Below are 25,597 nucleotides of genomic sequence, written 5' to 3'. Positions count from 1 at the left end.
CTTCCACTTCTTCAGGCTGACACAGAATGTGAAAAATGCGATTATGGAAAGTGATATGCCATCCGCCAATTGAAAACATATGGTGCTCTAAATTAAAGTACAACTTCACCCTTGCTGTCCTGCACAGATATTTTAATATCGGCAGACAAGACAGAACACAAACTGCTGATTCTGACAGTTCCTTCCCTTATTTTTTGAAGGCAGGTCACTACAACATGACAGCCAACAGGCTCACTATTATGATCATCAGGAACTGACCTAAAGATCAGAGACAGACTAGAAAGCTACTCTGACAAAATTAATTTCTCATTTGCACCGCTAGAATAAAATGGGTGCAATATACGCTCAGTTAGTTGATTAAAAGGAAACACGCACATTCTTCACTGAAGTTACCTTATTTGCAGTTAACAGGGAGTAAATTTTACTATGGGGTATCCAATGTTAAATCTCATATGCAATGTTGAACATAAAACACGTTGAACTTCATGCCCATAATCAAGCAACTAATAAAACTGCGAGGCATTGGTGTAATTGCTATCACCATTCTCAATTTGAAAGGCAACGGTGCGAAAATAATCCCTTCCACATTACAGCAAGAATAGCAGTAATAATCCTATTAAAATATATCAAATTCATTCAGAACGTTTGCAGAGCATTATATTTCCAACACTAGGGTTTTTTTTACTACCAACAGGTTTTTCAATGGTAATTAAGATGGAGATGATGGTGCTGCAGTTTTAAAAAACCCTTCTATTTCATAGTTCTCTCCACCTTAAAAGAAAATACAAGTGGAGAAAAAATGCTGTCCAGTCGCTAATTATGAAGTTAACTAAACATTAAGAAGTTATTGCATTATTCAACATATTTCCAATTGGAGAACTACTTGGTTTTAAATCTACCATTGCAAAAATGTGAACACACTCTAAAATTCCTGAGTAATTAAATGATGTATAACTTTTATATAGGTCACACGGCTATAATGATACACGAGTTACTGGCAAGTATTTTTGAGCGTAGGAAGTCATCCTTTCATCTACCTTATGATAGTGTGCATGGGGAACAGCCGACAGGCTTTGGTGTACTTGACAGTGAGAACCTGATTCCAGGGCAGCGAATGTTAAGAATTCTAGTGTTTCCGCAGCTCTTGTCGGTTCCTTCAAATTGGGTTATGCAAAGTGTTTCCACTGAGGATTTCCCATGTTGTTTTACATCACTTCACTTTATTTACAGAGCATATAAACCAAGTGCTAAGAAACCGGCCAGCTAACAGTGAAGAACGCCACCATTTAAAGCCAGGCTGTCATATTAGGGTAACTCTCAATTTTCATGGCTGTGCTTGACTTGGCTAATTGAACTTTGGTCATTTTATACTTCCTTTTGTCTGGTGATTGGTGTTGCACTGGCGTCATTCCCGGGCATGCGCAGAAGGCTACTTTTCTGCACTGGCAATGGAGGACCACTACAGCCGCTGGTGCGGAAGAATAGAATGCCCCCACGGCACAGGCCCGCCCGCAGATCGGTGGGCCCCGATCGCGGGCCAGGCCACCGTGGAGGCACCTCCCGGGGCCAGATCTCCCCCCCCCCCCAAGAACCCTGGCGGCTGCCCGCGCCGCCAGGTCCCGCCGGTAAGGACCAACTCCAATTTACGCCGGCGGGACTGGCAAAAAACGGACGGGTCTTCAGCCCATCGCGGGCCGGAGAATTCGGGCGGCCCCGGGGCCCATTGAGTTGCGCCGGTCCCCGCCATTCTCCGAGGCAGGCGGCGCGATTCACGCCGACCCCCAGCGATTTTCCGACCCGGCGGGGGGTCGGAGAATCCCACCCCAGGTATTCACTCACGGGTGAATGCAAGTGACATAAAAGTGGACTGTAACAGCTACTACAAGTATACAGAAAGAAAAAGATTAATGAAGGCAAATGCGGGTCCCTTACAGTCCAAAACAGGAGAATGTATAACACAGATCAAGGAAATGTAAGTGCAATTAAACAACTACTTCAGTTCTGCCTTCACAGAGTAAGACACAAATTGCTTCTTAGAAATGCGAAGGAATCAAGGATCTAGTGAGAAGGAGAGATTGAAGGAAATTAGTTTTTCTGGAAAAATAGTGCAGGAGAATTTACTGCGATTGAAAGCCGATAAATCCCCAGGCCCGAAAAGCTACATCCCAGGGCACGGAAGGAGGTGGCCATGTAAATAGTGGATGCGTTGGTTGCCAAAATTCTGTAGATTGTGGAACAATCACGGAGGGTGGAAAATGGAACTCTGCTATTTTTTAAAAGGAAGAAAAAAACCTGGAAGTACAGACCAGTTAGCCTAACATCGATAGCAGGTAAAATGTTGGCGTCTATTGTAAAGGATGCAATAACAGGACACTTAGAAAATATCAACAGAATTAGACAAAGTGCATTTCTGAAAGGGAAATCATGTTTGACAGACTGGAGGTTTTTTGAGGATGCAACGAGCGGAAAGGCTAACGGTGAAGCAGTGGATGTTGTGGATTTGGATTTTCAGAAAGCTTTTGATAAAGGCCCACATATGGGGTTAGTGTGGCACAGCCAGGGTGGCAGTGTCAAGGTGCCCGTGTGCCAGAGGCAGTGCCAGGGTGCCATCTTGCCCTATCCCCGACCATTCAGGGGTCTCTAAAGGCCTGGGAGGCACCCCCCAGGTGCGACTAGTCCATGTTTGCGGAACCCAGTGCTAAACCGTTAGGTCTCAGGCGCCGGGAGAATCCCGTGATCCCATATTTAACTGAGCCTAATGGGTCATTAAAATATGCAGATCCGCTGATACTGCCAACCCAGGGCCTGTACCCGGTGGTGAGCCAGTATCAACGGGTCTGCTCCATGGGGTGGAAGGTGAAGACGACCTACTTCTGCATCATGCGACAACGTCTGACTCCTGCCCACAATAGCACTTTCAACCATCCGCTTGGGTGATCCCTGCATGTGAGCTGGCCATTCCGTAACACCTTCCCATCGAACCCTTGGGGTGGCGGAGGTGGGGACGGGGTCAGGGTTTGGGTGGGGGGCCCAGTGTTGGCTGACCTGGGGGCCCTGTCCCATGCTAACGGCTGTGCATTGTCGTAATGGCCACAGCCATGTACTGTTGTGTCTAGGCCAAGCTCTGGAGTGCCGCTGCAATGTCCAGGTGGCCCTGGTACAAGGCGGCCTGTGCCAGAGCAGCCCTGTCATGTGCCTCAGCCACCACCCGCACAGAGTGCCCCAGGCCTGGAATATCTTGACCCATGGCCGTGTCCCTCACCCTCATGGCCTCCACCATAGACAACACCCATCCAGTGTTGGCCTGGGAAGCACGCACAGTCGGCACCATTCTTACCCCTGCAGACTGTTGAATCCCACCAACCGTCCGCCTCTTTGGGGATTCCCACCTCAACATGATGTACCGATGCGCGTGTGTGGTGTGCACCAGATAGCGCCCAGGAGTCTCTTTACCATACTGCCCGACCGAGGTGAGCGACTCTGCGATGGTGGGGAGTGTTGGAGCTAGCTGTGTCTGAAAGTTGTTGTGGTCCGTGGACTGGTGCTGCAGGGGTCACAGGCTGCCTTTTGGGGATCGCGTCACTGTCCGATCCCACCTCCTGCGGAGAAATCTTTGGGGCGGCCCGACGCTGGAGTGGTTCCTGCCACTCCATCCCGCTGGGACCCCACACCCCGCCGGGTGGGGTAGAATCCCGGCCCTGGTTTCAATCTTTCTGTCATGAGGGTGCAAGTTTTTGGACTGAATTTTTCCACAACTTCTACCATTAGTCAAACAGGAGGACTGTTTACTGAGGCGGTAGAGTCTCCCTGTTGTTTTCTTCCCCAGCCCCAACCCCTCTGTTGTTACAATCCAAAAATAGAGAGTTTCGCTCAGACAGCCAACTCGAAGCACTCGCCCTATCTCACAAATATTAAACCTTTTCCATCGAGGGCAGGTGAATTACTAAGCGCTGGCTGGTATTTGAACTTCTGAACACTAATCCGAAATTCTGCTCGGTGAGTTCTGGGAAGAGTTACTGAGAGTGTTTAGAAGCTACGCATCAATAGAGATATAGTCATAAACACAGCATGCTTCAGCTTTAGCTGTGCATATTGATTCAACTCCCTCCCACTTATGTGGCTCAGTAACTCCCCAGAGCCTGTGATGACGCCATTGGCAGCTACTGTTTCAGAACAAATAGAAAGAAAACAGAAATAAATAAAAGGATGTTAATGTTAATCGTATTTCTTCTGCAATAGTTGGGCTTTTGAAAAAGTAGACTCCTGATGATGATATATGCTTTAGAAGGTGGCACAGTCATCATTCACTCTACAGCTATCACATTCACATGTCTTCAAGGCTAAACAACAGAAGATATAGTGCCTTAGTTAAGGGTGGCACGGTAGCACAGTGGTTCGCACTGTGGCTTCACAGCGCCAGGGTTCCAGGTTCGATTCCCTGCTGGGTGACTGTGCGGAATCTGCACGTTCTCCCCGTGTCTTCATGGGTTGCCTCCGGGTGCAACGGTTTCCTCTCACAGTCTAAAGATGTGCAGGTTAGGTGGATTGGACATGCTAAATTGCCCTTCGTGCCCAAAAAGGTTAGGAGTTATTGGGTTACGGGGATAGGGTGCAAGTGAGGGCTTTGTGGGTCGGTGCAGACTTGATGAGCCGAATAGCCTCCTTCTGCACGGTATGTTCTATGTTCTAAAATCTGTACTAACATTAACTTGTGAAGTTTTTAAACAATTATTTCATGGCCGTTTCCGGTAAGGAAAATTTGTTGTCCATCCCTAATTGCCTATGAACTGAGTGGCTTGCTAGGACATCTCAGAGGGCAGTTAAGGGTTAACCACCCAGCTAATTCTGAACATACACCATATTTTCCCTCAATTATTTCTGCTGATGGACAAGTTTAATTGGTGAGAAGCTCAGTCACAAAATAAAGACGAGCATTTACATAGCACTTTTCATGATCACCGGACGCTTCAAAGCATTTTACAATGTTTTTGAGATGCAGTTATTATTGTAATGTAGGGAACATAAAGACAAGGACGTTTCCAAGCTCAAGCCCTGATGTGTGCAGAGTAGTGGATCTCAGCTGGGGATGCACAGGGCTCCCCCACTTGACGTCAGCATTCTTGACTCAAGAATCATGCACAAGAATAATTACTATTAACCGGAAAACTAGCAACCGCGGAACCATGGGTGGGATTCTCCGACCCCCCGCCGGATCGGAGAATCGCCGGGGGCTGGCGTGAATCCCGCCCCCGCCGGTTGCTGAATTCTCCGGCACCGGATATTCGGCGGGGGTGGGAATCGCGCCGCGCCGGTTGTTGGGCCCCCCCCGGCGATTCTCCGGCCCGCGATGGGCCGAAGTCCCGCTGCTGGAATGCCTGTCCCGCCGGCGAGAATCAGGCCACCTCTCTTACCGGCGGGACAAGGCGGCGCGAGCGGGCTCCGGGGTCCTGGGGGGGGGGGGGGGGCGCGCGGGGCGATTTGGCCCCGGGGTGGTGCCCCCACGGTGGCCTGGCCCGCGATCGGGGCCCACCGATCCGCGGGCGGGCCTGTGCCGTGGGGGCACTCTTTTCCTTCCACCTTCGCCATGGTCTCCACTATGGCGGAGGCGGAAGAGACCCCCTCCACTGCGCATGCGCGGGGATGCCGTGAGCGGCCGCTGACGCTCCCGCGCATGCGCCGCACGGCAAAGGCCTTTCCCGCCAGCTGGCGGGGCGGAAATCAGTCCGGCGCGGGCCTAGCCCCTCAAGGTGAGGGCTCGGCCCCTCAAGATGTGGAGAATTCCGCACCTTTGGGGCGGCGCGATGCCGGACTGTTTCGCGCCGTTTTTGGCGCCGGTCGGCAGACATCGCGCCGATTGCGGAGAATCCCGCCCCCATATCTCAGCCACCGTCCAGTGTCTTCCAAAAACATAGGAAAGGGAAAAAAGTCCAAAATGATTCAGAGAATTCCACAGAACATTAAAAATTGTGAACATTCATTGTGAATCTTTTAAAAATCTGTGTTTGCTTTTTAGGGATCAACTAGTTGGAAAGAAAATTTAAAATTACTGTTCGGTGAATGAAAGACGAGGGGCTGGATTCTCTGTACGCCACGCCAAAATCACAGCCGGCGCGGGGGCAGAGAACCCATTTTCCTGCAAGAAATTGGGACTGGAACCGGCCCCACAATTCTGCAGGCCCCGAAAAGCGGCCTACTTGGGGTGTATGCCCCTACCTGGGGCCATTGCCCGACCGGCCGAAGCCCCAACGGCGTGGATCTAATATGCGCCAGCCGGTCGGGATACTCGCGTGGCGGCTGCCGACTGGTCGGTGGCGGGCCGATCGGAGGGCGGGGGGAAACTTATAGGCAGCTGGTAAATGGTTGTGCGGGCGGACAGGGTCGTGCGCGTGGCCGATCGGGGGGGGCGCGGTTTAGGTCCAGCTCCGTGGTCCGAGTCCGCCATGGAGCACGGCATGGCCGCTGGAGGCCGCCGCCGTGCACAAGCACGGTCTCCGACCCGGAAGTGCGGCGGCCCGTATCTGCAGCAAAAGCTGCGAGAACTGCTCCGGGGCCCTGCTAGCCCCCTGCAGGGCCTGGAATTCGTGTCCCTTTGATGCCAGGTTTTCTGATGTGAAACACTGATGTGATGCCGGCGTGGGGACATAGTCCCAATAATGGAGAATCCAGCCCAAGGACTCAGGAGTTAGGGGAAGGACAATACGATTGGTATTATCTGATCATGTGTCGCATACATGCCAACATGGGCTAGTTGGACCCAAGTGACGCACTTCCATGTTTAATGTCTAATGTAAAACGCTGCAAAACTCAACATTAGTGTTTGCTATTTTTTGACACACGCATCTAAGTTTGTCATTCCAAAATATAAACTAGCCAAATGGCGATTAGATGTGCGCCTTTTTATTATTCGATAATGAGATATATATTGCTGGCAAGGACAGCATTTATTTCCCTTTAGTAAATGCCCTGAGAAGGTGATGGTGAATCACCTGATTGATCTGCTACAGTCCACGTGGTGTAGGTATACCCATAGAGTTGTTAGGAATTAGTTCCAGGTTGTTGGGCCAGTGAAGGAATGGTGATATAGTTAGAGTCAGAATGGTATGGCTTGATGGGGAACTTGCAGGTAGCGATGGTGTTACCCTATCCCTACTGCCATTCTTCTTCTAGATTAGAGAATGTAGAATTTGGAATGTTCTGTTGAAGGAGGCTTAGCAATTTGCTGCAAGCATCTTCTAGATGATGCACACCGCTGCCAAGGTGCACCAGCGGGTGCCAATCAAGCAGGTGATTTTGTGCTGGAGGGTGTTGAGCTTCTTGAGTGCTGTTGGAGCTGTATTCATCAGGCAACTGCAGAGTAATCCACCACAGTCCTGACTTATAGATGGGGAGGGGTTTGGGGGACTAGGGAAATGGGTTGTTCGTTGCAGAATTCCCAGCCTCCGAACTGCTTTTGTAGCCGCAGTATTATATGTGACTGGTCTAGTTCAGTTTCTCGTCAATGGTCAGCCCCAGGATGTTGATGGTGAAGGATTCGGCATTGGTAATACCACTGAATGCCACACTCAAGTTTCCCTCTCTAACAGCACTGTGGCAGCTTACCGCCACCTTCTCAAGGGCAACCAGGGATGGGCCGAGCCAGTGACACCCAGATCCCGTAAATGAATTAAAAAGACAAATACTGTCGTGGTGTCACTCTCACCTCACCTCTGGAATCTGTCTTCAGCATTATTTTTTTCATGTAGTACTTTAACTAACATTCCATCAGATGTATGTACATAGGCCGGTATTCTCTCCCACCATTTCGGCAGGCAGGAAAGCCAGCGGGGCTGGAGAATCAACGCGAGTCCCAGAATGGTTTTTATGCCGGCGGGATTTCCTGTTCCTATTGCCCCTGCAATTATTATTTTTTTTAGATCAGAGCCCCCTTTATAACAGCACCTCGATCTCCCAAAAGCACTTAGTCTCCCTCTGGGAGGGTGGCAGGCACGGTGTGTTCTCTGCCAGTGTGATGTTGTGGGACCCGCCTCCAGGATTATTTGGCGGGAAAAGTGGGCAGCGGAGTCAAAGAGTTTAAAAATTCCACCCATCGTATTTGTACAGATGTCACTTACACAGTTTATCAAATGTTACAGCCTGAAGTGATCATCTAAGGACATATGTTCTAACCGCAAACATTTGTCTGGCTTGTGGAGAACTTTCATTACCAATGAAATAGGAAATGTTTTTGAGAAATGCTTGGTCAAAATAGTATTACCTCCATTTATTGATGGTGCTTTTCCTGAACAATAGATCGATCTAGAAATACCTTTGTGGTTATGCTCAGTGCTGGATGTCGTCATCAACAGGATCTTGAAACTAATCATCAATGCAGCTTTACAATGAGCGGTGTAGCCACGTAAAATGGCTGCGTTCCGTTTAATCTGGCCAAAACCCAGTTTAAAATGGCTAACCCGAAAGACTGCTGGGAAAAGCAGCTAAGACACAAGCAGGCAGCTGCAGACAGTATTGCATATTCGGCTCTGGGAAGTTAGCCCAGATCGATACTCAGGGCTATCAACAGCCCATCAACCCAGGTATCCGCAGTTGCATTCAGGACTGTTTGCAGCCCATCTATTCAGATATCCACAGTTAAATCGGCTATCCCCGGGAACAATTGCAACATATTAGCAATTGAATACCGGGCCAGACCTGTCGGCGCCTGCAGTGGCCGAAACAAAGACAAGTGAACGACCACCCCCGATCGAGGAATCGCCTCACCATTGGACACATCGACCCCAGGGATTGGAGACAAATCCAATCACTTGGGACTCAGGGTCAAGGGCCGCCCCGGGAGGCGGGAAGACCCATGGCCCTATAAAAGTGAGGGGCCAAGTTCAGATCTCTCTCTCTCTCATCTTCGCCTGCTCGAGACCTTCGCAAGAACAGCAACCGGCAACAGTAAGTTTGAATCCAGCGATCGCTATCCGGTAGAGACTCCTAGCCACCGACCTGGAGCAGCCTTTTGAATCCCGCGGGCCAGATCTGATTGGACAAGCCATTCATTTCCCTGACCTGGTGGGCTCTTCCTAAGTTAAGTATTGGCCAGTAGTGATAGGTTTATTATATAGATAGCAGTATTAGTGTATTAATATTGCTTGTTGTATATAATAAATGACCGTTGTTTTAATCCTTACTAAGCGGTGTGCTGTATTATTAATCATAACCTGACCTTGAACCACGTGGCGGTATCATAAAGATACCTGGCGACTCATGAGCAAAGGTGACGTAATCAGAGCAAATAGACGAAGGTTAAAAAGAGCAACAGCGGTATCTTTGATATCTGAGGGCATGCCAAGTAAGATATGAATCAATTGCGAATTGTAATAGTGCATAAGGATAGCCTTAAGAAAATTCCATGGAACAATATTACAGATTTCCAACTGCAGGCTGAAATCCGGGGCTGGATTCTCCGATTTTCAGGTTATGCCGTGACGCCGGCGTGGGAACGGTGGCGTTTTATGACCGAACATTAGGCGCAAAAGGGCCACAGATCCTCCGTTTGGTGGTGGGCTAGTAGGCAGGCAGCATGCAGCAGCTGGCTCTAGCTGCCGATACAGCCCGGAGAATTGTCGGGTCCGTGGCTGCGTATGCGCAGGGCGGTGGCCTGCAGGAGCCGCGACATGTAACATGGTGCCGGCCGCGCGCGGACCCGGCCTGCAAAATAGTGGTCCCCCCTTTGGCCGGCTCGCGGCCCTGACCACCCCCCAACAGTGCCCCCAGCGTCTGCCAAAGTCCCCCCCTGCCTGCAGATTGGCCCTCCCCTCGACTGTGGTGGCGCTGGACTGAGTCCGCAGCCGCCACGCCGAGTTCCCGACAAATGATAGCACACGCGACCGACGCCGTCGGGAACTCGGCCGGTTGGGGGCGGAGCATTGGGGGGGAGGGCCTTAGGCAACGTCCTGAGGTCGTTGATACGGCGCGTAGCGCACTCCTAGAGTACGGCGTTTTGGAGGGGGCGGAGCATTCTGAAAGTGGCACCGCCCCCGATTTTGTCGGAAACGTTGATTTCGGCATCGGCGACCAGTGAATCCTGCGCCAGGTCTTTAGTCATGCAGAGGAATGATTCTCTTTGGTTTCCCAGTCCACTCACAGAATCTGGAATACCCCACTGGTAAGAATGCCATTGGGGGGAATTTTAACCTGCAAAATGAGGGTTGGGGGTGGGGGTGCGATGTTGCTGTGCGCAAGGGGTTAAAATATCAAAAATGCTGGTGTGTCAGAAAGCAGCAGGAACCCACTGATTTCCGCATTTGACTGGGACACGTTGCAAATATATAAAAAGCCAATTGACTTGCAGTTTTAACCCTGTACTCTGGCTTTCACTGCCAGCACGCATGTCTCCCAGGCTGGCTATCGTCTGCAAGGACAATGAGATAAGAGCACAGCAGAGATTGACAGGACTGTGAAATGGACAGACTTGAAACCCTTTAAATACTGAACTACAACATCTGATTGTTTGCCTCAGTGAAAGGATTTTGCTCACAGGAGCTGTCCTGGAGAATTCCTTTCACTTTTCAAGATGAGCAACAACAGGAAAAGCACCATCAGCTGCCTTCTCCTCAGCCACCTGTTGCTCCACAGGAAAATGGGGATGAACATAGAGCTCCAACTCGCATGGGGCAACACCCCCAACACAAGGCCTACAGGTAGAAGGTCAGCTTTCCAGACACGACTGAACATCAGAGTCCAGGAGGGGGAGACTTTCACGGAAGGTCATTGTTTGACATCTGCAGCTTCCTGGTACAAGACCTCCTTCTAAGTGGATCAGATGAACAATCATTGCCCTTTCGCTATTCGCTAAAGCCTCTGACTCATTCCAGCGGCCTGCTAGTGACACCTACAGGATTTCACAATCTGCTGTCCACAAGTGCGTCGCCCGGGTGACTGATGCCATGTTTTCCAGGGATGCTAATGACGCAAAGGAGGAGGCCAGTCAGAGTGAGAGGGCTCACAGGTCTGCAGCAATAGCTCGATTTTCACACGTAGTCATAATCAAGATTCCCCTCCAAATCAGCCAAGAGTACTCGTCAATCAAAAGGGATTTCACTCCAGCAATGTTCAACCATCAGAAGATAATCATGTATATCCATGTGTGATATCCAGTCAAGATAGAAGCTGTGGAAATGCCTTGAGCAAAGTTCCCATTTCCCCATCATCCCACTTATGGTCCAATTGCTCTGCTGTGTTAGCCCAGAGCTGGGCAACACTTTGCTGCACTTTGATGAGGTGATGAATGGCCTGGGCAAGGCTTTCCTCCACCTTTTATTTTTTAAATCACAGACTGTGTCCAGGCTATTGGTGAGAGCCTGAATGCACTTGGTTGTCTGTCACATCTGATGTTTCATGCAGTTGGCTACTCTTTCCATTCAGGTGGGCGACACCACAAAGGCCTGAGACACCATCGCAATAACACTAGAGACAAACTACTCTCATCTCTCTGAAGTGGTGTGCAGGGCTTCTGGAAATGTTGTCTGAACATCATATTCTCTGCTGTTGTGCCAGAATGGTCCTCTTTGCTGATCTCCCTCCCCCCCCCCCCCGCATTCAGCTTGGCAGGGTTTAGAGGGTCCAACACTCTCCATTGCTGTCCCTGCTTACTTGAGATGTGCACTTTACCATGGGACAACCCAACTACCTGCCTTGGTGGCCTGATCAACACCTAGGTTGGTAGCCGGTACACATGAGTTGGGTGCGAAGGCGCTTCCTCAGAGTGCACAAGCTATTCTGGGGACTTCTTGGGCATTTCCTGCAACAGCTGTTGCATGACACGAGATAGACCTGTGGGAGTTTAAAAACATGAATCAGACTTGACAAGGGGAAGAGGGTTCAAATTCAACATTGTGAAGATGGAGTTAGGCCGCAGATCAGTCAAGAACTCATTGAATGGCCGAACAGGTTCCAGGGGCTAAATGACCTACTTCTGTTTTGATGACCATATTTCAGTTACTGGTGGCATCAAGTCAAGATGAGTGCTTGCTGTGTACCATGTGGTGGTGTGATATCTAATTCTATCATTAGATATCAGGGAGATCCCACCTCTCCATCTTCAATAGCCAAGTACTCCATACTCTGCTGATCTCCATCACGGTCCCCTTCGCAGAGTCAGAGTGCTGATGACTGCAGGGCTATCCCCCAATTCTCTGTCTCTCTCGCTCTCTGCTGTTATTCACTCTCTTCCATTGCAACGTGAGAAAGAAGAGCATTTCCCGTGTGAGAAGCGGGATGGTTCGAGGATGGGATGACAATATTTGTGGAGGATGACTGCGAGGGATGGGTGCGAGATGGCGGTAAGGTATGGTTGAGTGTAAGTGGTGCCTGTTCAGATGAGGATGTCAGGAGCTGCCTGGAGGTAGTGGAATGGGTGGAGCTGCGAAATGTTTTGGTGTGAGGAGTGCCGTGCGGGAGAGTGCCGGGGTAGTCAGAGTGAGGGCTTTGGCAGTTGAATGTGGCGTGTCACTCACTTTTCCAATCCTTCGAATCTTTCTTGGCACTGTGGGACCACGCGCCTGCTGCTCATGTCTTTCTCAACTTCCAGCCATATGTGCTCGAGGCCAAGGGATGGTCTCTTCCTCTTGTCTGCTGGGAACAATATTTTTCAGCTGGATCTTCCAGCAATACCTCCAGGGGAGCCTACCAGATCTGGGGGAGCAGGAGGCAGTCTTTCTACATTGAAACTTCAGCAGCGAGGTTGCTGTTCCTGGCCTGTCAATTGAAAAATGCTCCCATTCCATTTCTGCTGCGTCCCTTCAAATATTGAGCGTTTCACACTCTGAGGGTTGTAATCCCGTGCAGACGGTCCGAATGGTTGGGATACCTGGATGTGGGCGTCAATGCCTTGGCTGGGTTAAAAAACCATGGCAAAGCCCGCTCCACCGTCTTTCATGTTCTCAACGCACGGCCATCCTCCCTGGTCCAAAGGTTAAAATTCTACTCCATGGGTGGGATTTTCCAGTCTTTTCTGCAGCGGGATCTTCCGGTCCCGCCAAAGGTGACCCCCACCCAGCACCCCCCCACCGCCCCGTGGCGGGTTCCCTGGCGGGGGACAGTCGAGACACGCAAGACACCGGCAGGACCGGAAGATCCCACCGGCGGCCAATGGTGAGCCGCCTCTGCTGCCGAAGAAGACGCCACGGGGTTGCCGGGAAAACCTGCCCCATGAATTTGCCGCCGGTAAACTCCATCCTCACTTACAGATGTGCAGCGTTGTCAACCTCACGGACCTGACCATTTTGATTCCTCATTTTAGGACGCTTCATGTCAGGACTTCTTAGAAATCTTCAACTTTACTTGAAGTGGGGAGGTGATTGAAAAGAACACAGGTCAATGCTGCTATTTGGAGGGGTAGTCTCGCACACTAATCTTTATTTTACCTCAATTAAAATGTTCTCAACAATCAAAAATGTCTTCATTTTAATCTAAAATAAATGTACTTGAGTTAATCGTTTCAAAAATCATCCACTCAGATTTTTGTAAGCTGCCACAATCTTTAGATAAATCACACATTTAAAAATAAATGAATTGGATGAAGAAGTGTCCCTTTTAGGCATATTAAACTGGCCTCTCATCTCTTTATAGGGTCTTTAAAATGCCTGAAATGAAGCATTTGTTCACCTATCTCAATGACTCCATACATGACTCAGCATCAAATTTAGTTCAATAACTCTCCTGTGATGTCTCTTGGGAATTAAAAGGTGCTATCGGAATAAGCTGTTGCTGCGGAAAAATCTGTTATTTCATTCCATGCAGATTAATTTTTTGGCATTCAACAAGTTAAATTTCTGCAACACTCAATATGCACAAAGGCACCTCAAAATGTTTCACAGAACAGCTAATGTCAACTGGACACTGAGGTAGATGAAAATAAGGGAAGAGGAGTGGCTGACTCAGCACAATTAATCTCCGCACTCTGAACTATCATGTAAAAGGAATCATTCAAACTAATTGTTCATCCATTATCCAGTCACCCCTGCCAAACCAGCGTTGTTTCGACAGAGGTACGGTCACGGTTGTGTTTGCCGTGTTGCTGAATCCATCGTTGAAAAGTGCAGTCATCTCCCTAGGTGAATACATTCGCCCGGATCTGGCATTTGTAAGATCGGTGTCACTCTCGGCGTTCGCTGTCATTAGTGCATGAAACTGCCACAACTTTGCGCACATGTGTTGTTAAATGTGGAAATCCAGAGGTTGCTGCCAGTAATTTGAAAATGAAAATCGCTTATTGTCACAAGTAGGCTTCAGATGAAGTTACTGTGAAAAGCCCCTCGTCGCCACATTCCGGCGCCTGTTCGGGGAGGCTGGTACGGGAATTGAACCGTGCTGCTGGCCTGCCTTGGTCTGCTTTAAAAGCCAGCGATTTAGCCCTGTGATAAACCAGCCCCTTAATTTCCTGTCCCTCCACAGGTTGCACTAATGAGAGTTAGGAGTAATCTAGAAATTGCCGAATTAATTTGAATTTCCACGATTATTCTCACAGTTAAAACCCTTGCAAAAGTTGTGACTTGCTGAACGAGGTGTAACTGGGATTTTAATGGTGCACTCAGCCATAATTACTGTTGAACAACATCTCTGGCCCCGAAAAAAACTGAATTTATATTTGGAAAATATCAAAATGCCTCCACCCACGTTCCGATCTTCATTTTGCGTTCTATAAAATTACACAAAGTAAATGATGAAACCTGCTTGTTACTTGACATCTGTGAGAATTCTTCAATGTGATTGGCTGTTTAGCCTGCTTGCTGACAGCACTGTTTTCTGGATGTTAGAAATGTCTAAAGCTTGTAATGGACTGAAATTAATGTCAGGGAAAGTGAAATCTATGCCATGGAGCTCAATAGATCTTGGCGGGCAGCTTTGTTTGAGGTCCGAGGTCACTTCAGCACTGAAGGCAAAATTCAGGCCTTTTAAGAATAGCCCCTCAGGGGCTCGTTTAGCACAGTGGGCTAAGCATCTGCCTTGTAATGCAGAACAAGGCCAGCAGCGCGGGTTCAATTCCCGTACTGGCCTCTCCAAACAGGTGCTGGAAAGTGGCGACTAGGGGCTTTTCACAGTAAATTCATTGAAGCCTACTTGTGACAATAAACAACTACTAACATTATTATTGAAAAACTATTGAACTGTGTCATAAAATAATTCAATGGAAGAAACTGAGAGAGAATACGGGAAGAGCAAAAGAAAAGTTTCAGCAAAAAGAAAACATTTAGTTACTGTGGTTATAAATAGCATCGTCACTAAGTGTTGTCACTAAGAGACTTTGGTTGCTGACTCCCAGGAGCTGCCGAGAGGTTTCGCCGAGCTGGTTTTAATCATTTCCAGTGATAGAATTTGTAAATAAAATGTTTGGACGTATGGCATCCACATAAATATTTACTGAAACACACGACGGAATCTGATGCGCTTTTCTAATATTTAAATATCTAAATCACATTCTAACAAACTTTGATCCACATTGTGTAAGTATTATCATTGCAGACAGGAGATGGATGGCTAACTATTTTGGAGGAAACTTCTTGCAACACTTCTTCAAAAAGTTTGAATTGGTTACATATAAAAGAATATCTTTCAGTCACCGCTGTAAGGGCCTTCCTGTTGATTTCCTTCGTTCCCATTTTCTTTATTTTCCAGGGATAATTTTGGATCCAAGGATGTTTAAAGGACATATATTATTATACAGATCATTCCATTGGGAGTTTATTGTTACAACAGTTCAATCTTAACATTGTAAACATCCCCGGAAAGGATGATGTGACAATGTATGCTTTCTCACGGGTTTAAGTGCTGACTAGGTACCAATGTTCAGACTGGGAAGGGAGCTGATATAAGGCGGATGGATGAATTAATATGTATTTGTGATTGATGTCTTGCATACCTCATAATGAAACGTCTGTGCTCTGACATTTCATTCCTTTTAGGGAAGGAGGGATGTAAGAGCCCTTCCTGTTCATTCTCTTGCACGGTAGCACAGTGGTTAGCACTGTTGCTTCACAGCGCTAGGGTCCCAGGTTCAATTCTCGCTTGGGTCACTGTCTGTGCGGAGTCTGCACGCTCTCCCTGTGTCTGCGTGGGTTTCCTCCGGGGGCTCCGGTTTCCTCCCACAAGCTTGTTACGTCAAGTGGGCATTCTGAATTCTTCACAGGTACCGGAGTATGGTGACAAGGGGCTTTTCACAGTAACTACATTACAGTGTTAATGCAAGCCTACTTGCGACAATAATAAAGATTATTTTATTTTTCATCAATGGATATTTAATGGACAGATACCTTTAAGTCGAACAGAGGAAGTGAGGAACTCAAAAGTCACTAAATGGTACACTTTTTTTTAGCATTGAACAGCAGAACTCATAGACCTTTTGGCACACGAGAGATCAGAAGGATTTGATTCGATTGGTTGGCTGATGGCCAATGAATTGACCAAAAGGCAGTGATTGGGTCCTACCCAAGTGGGATGGTTTTCAGAGAACCAAGGAAAGGACAGTCAGTCCTGGACGCTCAAAGAAGAAGCTGTGACAGTCTCTGTGTCTTTCCCGTTCTCTAGAAAGGCTGCAGTGCTGCTGTGTTTCTGAACCTACAGAGAACCTGGAAAAATCTACAGTGAAAACCATTACAGACTGAAGGCAGAAACCTCGAGCTGAAAGCTCAAATTGAAGGGAGGTGTTTTGGAATACAACCATCGGAAACAAAGGGACCAGCAGGATTCTCATTCCACCGGCAGCACACCGTGGGTTTCCTGGTGGCGTGTGGTGCCTACAATGGCTGTGGTGCCCACAATGGCCAGCGGTGTGTGGGAACAGAGCATCTCACTATCAGCAGTGGCACGCCGCTGAGAAACACACGGTTGGGAAGGCAGAGAATTCACCCCAAAGACCTTTACACTTTACACTTCCATCATTATTGTTACACCTCTCTTTTCCCCTCTGTGTTTGTTTGTCTGTCTAGTGTGTGTGCATACAGAGGGTGGGAGTGAGTTAAAGAGGGGGGGGGGTGGCTAGGAACTAGAATAGTTAACCAGTTGTATTTGCTTCATATTTAATTATAGCCATTATTAATAAAATTAATTGTGTTTAAATTTACAAACCTGGTGACTGTAATTATTGGGCAGCTAAGGGCCAAGGATTTCAGGAGCGGGATGGCCCGACGCCGGTGCCAAGAATGCCACTTCCGGGTGCTAGGCCGGCGCTGGAGGGGTTGCCGCCGCACCAACCGGCGTTGAAGGGCTGGCGCGAGTTGGCGCATGCGCAGACCGGCCGGCGTGTTTCTGCGCATGCGCGGGGGGGGGGGGGTAGTTCTCTGCGCCGGCCATGACGGAGCCCTACAGAGGCCAACCCTGAAGGAAAGTGTGCCCCCACAGTACAGGCCTGCCTGCAGATCGGTGTGCCCCGATCGTGGGCCAGGCCACCGTGGGGGCCCCCCCGGGGCCGGATCCCCCCGCATCCCCCCCAAGGACTCCATTAGACAGTCTACCAGCCAGGTCCCGTCGTGTGGGACCATGTCCATTTCACGCCAGCGGGACTGGCCAGAAACTGACGGCCGCTCGGCCCATCGGGGCCCAGAGAATTGCTGAAGGGCCACTGCCAACGGCCCCCGACCAGCGTAAACTCTGCCCCCACTTGAAAACCAGCACCGGAGAATACGGCAGCCGGTGTCATAGAATCCCGCCCCAGGTGTTTTTTAAAGAATTAGTTGTTAATTTCAATTGTGTTGAGACTCCAGGTCAAATGGGGCTGGAATTGACCGCGCGCTAGTTCAGGAGTCATAACAAACAAACTGTGTGTTGCGATAAAGCACAACTAATTGCTGTGGTATTATCTCATTAATCAGCAATAGTACATTACCCATTCTACTCTGATATTCAGATGGCAATGCATCAACAATGCCGTTTCCTCCGGGTGCTCCGGTTTCCTCCCACAAATCCCGAAAGACGTGCTGTTAGGTAATTTGGACATTCTGAATTCTCCCTTAGTGTACCCAAGCAGGTGCTGGAGTGTGGCGACTAGGGGCTTTTCACAGTAACTTTGTTGCAGTGTTAATGTAAGCTTAGTTGTGACAATAAAGATTATTTTAAAAAAACAATACCGAAACCCACAACCAGATATTAAGAAAAAGAAATATACATACAGCTGTCTCTAATGTAGAAAAGTTCTTACACAGATTTGTGGCATATTCTATTGACTTGCAGGAACCTCGATTTTCACCAGGGGGAGAAGGAAGAGGGTTTGTTAAAAAGGGGAAATGGTCACTTTGTAATGGATGTCACATGTTGATGACACTCCTCACGGCAGAACAAGAATTCAATTTTCATTTTAGTATGCGTGTGAAATCACTGTGCTACAGATACTGGATGCGGACAGCCTCGTCGCACTGCACTTGGTGATATGCCTCTCACAGGATTCGCGACCCTCAAAACCTGGGGGGGGGGGTCGGGAGGGGGCCCACAAGCCATTAGAGGCCCCTGGGTGGTCGGGCACAGGGAAAGGTAGAACCCTGGCACTCCTGCTGACATCCGTCCACCTTGGCACTGTCAGGCTGGTAAGGGTAATTCCAGGATGCCAGGCTGGCAGTGCCAAGATGCCAGGTTGCCTGTGCCAGTGATTGGTCCTTGGGGTGCCATGACCTTAAGAAATGGGGTGAGTGGGGGCTCAAGGACCCCCTAAGAGGTAAATTGGGTGCAGTGGGGGGAGGGGGGGGGGTGGTCTGGAGACCGCGGTCGGGTGACTGAGGGGGGCTAGAATTTCTGGCGGCATTTAAAAATGGCGCGCTGATCCGTGGATGTAATTGTGGCCAAATAAAAACAGCGTCCTTCCCGGCACTGCAGGTAGCGAGAAACACCCTGCTAAACACGCCTGAAAAGGGGCTCCGTTTTTGTCCTGCTAATCCGCGCTCATAGAGTACAATACATTTTTGTGTCATGAGCCACTAACTTGAACATACAGTGCAGAAGGAGGCCATTCGGCCCATCGAGTCTGCACCGACCCACTTAAGCCCTCACTTCCACCCTATCCCCGTAACCCAATAACCCCCTCCTATCCTTTTTTGGTCACTAAGGGCAATTTATCATGGCCAATCCACCTAGCCTGCACGTCTTTGGACTGTGGGAGGAAACCGGAGCACCCGGAGGAAACCCACGCAGGCACGGGGAGAACGTGCAGACTCCGCACAGACAGTGACCCAGCGGGGAATCGAACCTGGGACCCTGGCGCTGTGAAGCCACAGTACTATCCACTTGTGCTACCGTGCTGACCTATCCCCCCAACATAATGGATAATTACGAGGATCTAAATTTGTTCCTTGTATTTCTTTTTCATACAACTCTACAAAGTCAAAGAAAATCGCTGACCTCCAATTTGAGAATTCCCATGAATTCTTCCATTTACTTACAATTTATAGCTTTACCAATTCAGCAACAAGATATCCAAGACAGAAGGCGGGATTTACCGAGCAACCCGCCACATGTCTTCCGGTGGCAGAGGTGGGATCCTGCCGGTGTCAACGGGATTTCCTGTTGAATGGTCCCCTCGTCGCCGGGAAACCAGAGGCGGGGGCGCGCCGACGATGAGACCGGAGGATCCAGCTGGCATGAACAGCTGGAAAAGTCCAGCAAAAGGGTGGGATTTTCCAGCTCAGGTGATCACCCAGTCCTGCTGAAGTCAAAGGGCATTTGGCCGGATCGCTGCATCTGCCACTTCGGGACCCACCACGGCAGGGCCCGAAAATCCCGGTGAAAGTTTAGAGAGCGACAGAAAATGCAAAAATGTTACAAAATAATTTGTTGAATAGCACACTGGGGAACCTATCACAAAAACCGATGGCAATAATTCCTGAACTGAAAGGCTGCTTTGAGACAAATATACTGTCATTTGTTTTGAGTTTATAGAATGAATACCGAGTACAAGTTTGGTATAAAAATAGGACATAACTTGCCTGAAAGGATAAGTTAAATCCAAATCAATATCCACTGAGAATGTTAGTCATACCATCCAAAATCTCATTGACAGGAAGGGAAAAGCTCTCCATGCCGGGAAAAACGACATAACAAGCAAGGTAAAGGGGAGAACTCGTCAATTAGCAAAGGCAGAGGCATAAAGAAGAACTAGGGAAATCAAAAACCAATTGTGGACTGAGAAAGGTAAGGAGCTGCACCTCCTTGCCGACAAGCACGACGACATCTGGGTTTTTTTCAGTGCGACCAAGGCAATATATGAACCCAGCACCCCAGGCCTCAAACCGAGGAACAACGATGGAACTCTCTTGAGACAGAGGAAACATCAGCCTTCGATGGAGGTAACACTTCAAAGAACTCCTCAACCATGATACAATCATAGGTAAGGGTGTGTTTGAGAAAATCCCCCAAATCCCCATCAAATATAATCTTGGATTTCCACCAAACATGGATGAAGTCAAAGCCACCATTAAACATGGGAAGAATGGGAAAGCCACAGGAGTGGTCGAGATTCCAGTTAAGATTTTCAAACTTGGAGGAGAAGAGATCACCTGTCATCTCCGTCAGCTGTTCCTGAAAATCTAGGACAGGGAAGAAATCCTCAGGGATGCCATCTTCAGGAAAGGAGACAAAGCGGATTGTGGGAACTACCGAGGAATCTCCACATTCTCCAATCCTGGGAGGATCACCACCTGAATCCTCACTAGCTGCCTCCTCCCAGTCTTGGAGGAAATACTTCTGGAAAGCCAGTGTGGCTTCCAACAAATCGTGGAACAACGGACATGATTTTCACTGCTCCACAACTTCAAGAGAAAGGCCAGGAGCAACATCAACCACTCTACATGGCCTTCATTGATCTGACCAAAACTTTTGACTTAGTCAATTGGGAAATGCTATGGGTGACCCTGTCAAAGGCTGGCTATCCAGAGAAATTCATCAATATCCTCCAACTCCTTCGTGATAATATGTCAACGACTGTCCTCACCGACGGAAATAAGACAGAAACCTTCAAGGTCAAGATTGGAGTCAAGCAGAGATGTGTCATCGCCCCCCAACCATTTCGCTATCTTCACTCTCACCGTCCTTCACCTTGTCAAGAACAAGCTTCCCAGTGGAGTGGTCATCATCTACAGGATGGACGGAAAACCTTTCAACCTCAACCGGTTAAAACCCAAGAATAAACCGATATTGACATCGCTCGTGGAACATAAGTATGCAGATGACATCATCATTTCCACTCTCCCAGAAGTAAATCTCCAAACCATGTTTGATACCTTGGTGAAAACCTACCAAACAATCCATCTCAGCCTCGACCTCAAGAAGAGTCAAGTCCTTTACCAGCCTGCTTTCTTTCTTGTCGTCTTGCTCAAGAGCATTCCTTTGCTGTGTGTCCTGCAAGGTCCAATCTCTTCCTTCAAGATCAATGGAGAAACACTATCAAACGTGGAACATTTCCACTACCTGGGGAGCCACCTCTCACCTAAGGCAGACATGGATGCAGAGATCTGCCATTGTTTCCAATCTGCGAGCATCTCCTTTGAACGCCTAAGGATGAGGGTTTTTGACGACCGTGACATTCGTGCTGACACTAAGATCCTTGTGTATTAGACAGTCCTCCTTCCAACTTTTCTATATGGCTCAGAACCTTGGAATACGTACTGACGCCACCTCAAGGCCCCGGAGAGATATCATCAATGCTGTTTGAGATGGATTCTCTGCACTACCTGAGAGCACAGGCTGATTGTACTCCGTGTCTTTGAAGGACCCAAGAGCAACAGCATCATGGCCATGTTCATCCAAAACCAACTTCACTGGGCCGGCTATATGCCAGGTTGTCAGAGTCCCAACTGCCAAAGCAAATCTTCTTCATTCAGCAAAGGAATGCTCTTGAGCAAGACGACAAGAAAGAAAGCGCTTCAAAGAGACCCTGATGGTCTACCACAAGAAATGCAATATAGACGTCAACGCCTCGGAGATCCTTGCTTAGAAGACACCTACTTGACTTGGAGAAACCTCCTGATTGAGGGGACACAATTCTTTGAGGACACCTGAAGATAAAAGGAGGCCCAGAAAATGAGTCTGAGAAAGTAATATCAGCGATCTAGAGGCCAAGGACCAATCCCACCTCCCGGAAAAACCTGCCAAGCATCCGGTCAAAGATGCGGCTCTAGGGTCATCAGGCTCATCAGCCACACAAGGACCCACAGAACTTACGACCAGTAACACGGAGTTTCTTCGGTGGACAATCATACTCGTTAGGGAGTGATCGCCAAAGAATAAGAAGAATTTGTTTTGAGTTTATAGAATGAGTTCTGAGTACAGGTTTAGCACCTTGCCTGAAAGGATAAGTTAAATACAAATCAATACTCACTGGGAATGTTAGTCAGAGAGCCTGAGGGTGGGACTTTCCTCCCTCTTTGCTGCGTGTCCTGCGATGATGGAGGGGGGCTCGACTGTGGCTGCCGGCAGGATCTTCTTGTCCCATCGTTGTCAACGGGAATTCCCACTGAACTCACCCCTTGTTGCCGCGGACATCGGCGGGACCGTTAAAATTCCGCCAGCACAAAAGTCCAGAAAATCCCACTCAGAGTTTTACAGCACAGAAAGAGGCCCTTCGGCCCATCCTGTCTGCATTCTTATACATGACAAAATTTGTCTTACAGAAAAATGCCCTTTAGAAAACTTTGACTTCATTGTTTATAGGCCTTTGATAAATTCAAATTAGACTCCTTGGGGAAGAAATTGATCCACTTTGTACCCGTTTTCCGGGTGGAAATTAAGGGGACAGGGGTAAGGACCAAGTTGATGCCATAATGTCCCACCCTCAATCTATGCCAATATAAAGGACTCCACTATATTGATAAAGTGGTTTTCTAGGCATTCATCATCTACTACTCAAAACAGACCTTGCCCCTATATGTTCATGATAATCTATATAGTTACAGTTTAGGAACATTGAACTGATTTTCATGAAACCATACAGCAATTTAAAAAAAAAAACTTTGCACTGAATATCTGTGAGAGGACCATTTTCTGAGCATCATGAAGGTATCCACCTAGAACAGAGATCTGGGAGCCATAAACATCCATTCACCTCAGAAAGAAGATGTAACCTGTGATACAATTTGGACATTCTGAATTCTCCCTCCGTGTAAGCAAACAGTCGCTGGAGTGTGGCGACTAGGGGCTTTTCACAGTAACTTCATTGCAGTGTTAATGTAAGCCTACTTGTGACAATAAAGCACGGTAGCATTGTGGATAGCACAATTGCTTCACAGCTCCAGTGTTCCAGGTTCGATTACCCGCTGGGTCACTGTCTGTGCGGAGTTTGCACATCCTCCCCGTGTCTGCGTGGGTTTCCTCCGGGTGCTCCGGTTTCCTCCCACAGTCCAAAGACGTGCAGGTTAGGTGGATTGGCCATGATAAATTGCCCTTCGGTTAGGTGGGGTTACTGCTTTACGGGGATATGGTGGGGGTGTGGGCTTAAGTGGGGTGCTCTTTCCAAGAGCCGGTGCAGACTCGATGGGCCGAATGGCCTTCTTCTGCACTGTACATTCTATGAACCTTGGTTAAGCATATAATTTATGCAATTAAGCACGAGTCCTTATTCCAGGTTCTGTAAAGAGAGTTTTGAGCAGCATTTAGTTTTGAGGGACTTTCCAACAAATCGGCTGGATTGAAATTTTAAAAGGGGGTCAACGGTGACCAAACCATTTGGGAAATTGTAGAATTACCGTAATGAGATTTCTTTAGCCAACAAAATGGTATCAAGCAGCCAAAGAGAGATTTATAAACTTGCCATGTCAGTCGTACTATTCCCAAACACACCTTCAAGCTACACATAAAAAAACCAAAGGATTACACAGTCTATGGAGAACTGAACTCAAGGGGGTTGAAATGGTAGGAAAAGGAAGCAAGCTGTCAGATGTTGTGGCAATTAAGGCTATGACTCACATTTGGACCCCCTGGCACAGGTTTAAACCTCCTTTTTTTTTTAGATAGTGATTTACTGACGTGACATAATTGTTCACTCTATGATAATCACATCATCATTTTTTTTCCCATTCAGACCCAGCAATCGTTAAAATTTAAACTTATGATTAGGTTAGTTAATGGAAATGTGTAAGCAAAAACAATTACATGAATCTTATTAATGTGGATATTTTTCTTTCAGATACAATGGATAATGTTGGATACCAGCAGCATCTGATTTTGATGCTGTTACTTACCCCTCCAACAGTATGGAAATACTGTCCTTCAAAGAGCTGGCGGAGGTTGCATTCTGAAGCAATCAATGAAAATGTTCATATACGCAGCAATTAATTTGCAATGTAAAACTCAACTTTCCAACACATTTGTATAGAAAGCAAATCTTGATGCAATACGCAATGGGCTTGCGATCATTTGAACCACCTGGGAGATGAGAATGTGTGGACAATTAAGAGGATGCTTTACACTTACCACACAGAAAATGAAATAAATTTTGATTCTGGCATAAGTATGGTTTACAGCAGGATTTTGTTATAAACACACTGCATCAGCAAACATTAAGCCTAAATTTCATTAGATTAATTATATTGCTTTATACTTCCACACAAAGATTATTAACGAATGGGTTCATTCAAGAGCATTCCATCTATTTCTATTTTAGAAAATACAGGTAATCTACGCTGCAGTCAATGATTATCCCTGATTGAAACAAACATATTATATAATAATTTAGTAGCAACTGCATATAACTTCGGAATGGTAAAAATAATTTGTTGACTTCTATTCTCAATTCCAAAATAAAACTCTGACATCAGAGGCAAAATGCACAGGATTAGTACCTGCATGTGTACAGTGCAAATAGGTCCCACTGGGGCTCGTAAGATTAGTATATTTTCCTGCCAGACAATGGCTGGAATTAATGAGAATACCTGCAACTATACTGGCGAGCTGCTGAGTATGGGTGATGGGATAGATGCTGCGTGCCTGTGCGATTGCTGCAGCTATTTTCTTTGCATGCCTTTCCTCTCCGTAGATCCTTAAGATGGACGCAAGTGACTGTTGATCTAAGGCATTCACCACGTCAGCTGCGGTGGGCATGTCGGGGTACCTACGCACAAGAGGAGCCAATTAATTTCCTTGACGTCATTTTCATTGACAGAGGTGAAGCTTCACAGCACCGAGAGACAGAGCTGAAATTCACACAGCATACAAGTTATGTTTGAGGTTCTTTTTGGTAACAGATGGTTTAAGAAAAAAAAACGAAACAAAGGAAGAAAATTCAAAGCTCATCCTCGGTCTTCGGATGAGAACCCAATTAAATCTATTTTTGTTCAAGTCGCCAAATATTACTCGGAATTCTAATTTTGACCCAACACCAAATTGGCATGAAACCCAACAAATGGCAGACATTGTTCCCTTATAATACATGCTATACTGAGCATAGAATCACCAAACCCCCAGTTGAAAAGTCTGAAATGAGTTTGTGTGGAGCAAAGCTACTTTGCTGTCTGCTGACAAATTTAGAGGACAGGTAAGTCAATTATATGCATCAGATTTGAATGGAAATTTAACTACTCCCATATGGAATAATTCAAATGTAAAAGGTATTTTCATTTTGTTTTCATAGGCAAGTGTT

General features: G+C 47.6%; 1 protein-coding gene across 3 annotated transcripts in view; it reads right to left on the bottom strand.

The window, feature by feature from the left end:
• Positions 1 to 25,597, bottom strand: part of LOC140384705 (12S rRNA N(4)-cytidine methyltransferase METTL15-like) — a 160,528-nt gene that overhangs the window by 6,977 nt on the left and 127,954 nt on the right. For all 3 annotated transcript variants that reach the window (XM_072466651.1, XM_072466652.1, XM_072466653.1), the window contains one exon: positions 24,891 to 25,069. In XM_072466651.1, coding sequence (XP_072322752.1) covers positions 24,891 to 25,069 — 179 coding nt within the window. The remainder of the gene's footprint in view (positions 1 to 24,890; positions 25,070 to 25,597) is intronic.

The sequence above is a fragment of the Scyliorhinus torazame genome, chromosome 10 (assembly GCF_047496885.1).
Source record: "Scyliorhinus torazame isolate Kashiwa2021f chromosome 10, sScyTor2.1, whole genome shotgun sequence".
Classification (NCBI taxonomy): Eukaryota; Metazoa; Chordata; class Chondrichthyes; order Carcharhiniformes; family Scyliorhinidae; genus Scyliorhinus; species Scyliorhinus torazame.
Note: the sequence above shows the minus strand (reverse complement) of the source record. Positions and strands in the feature narration are given on the sequence as shown.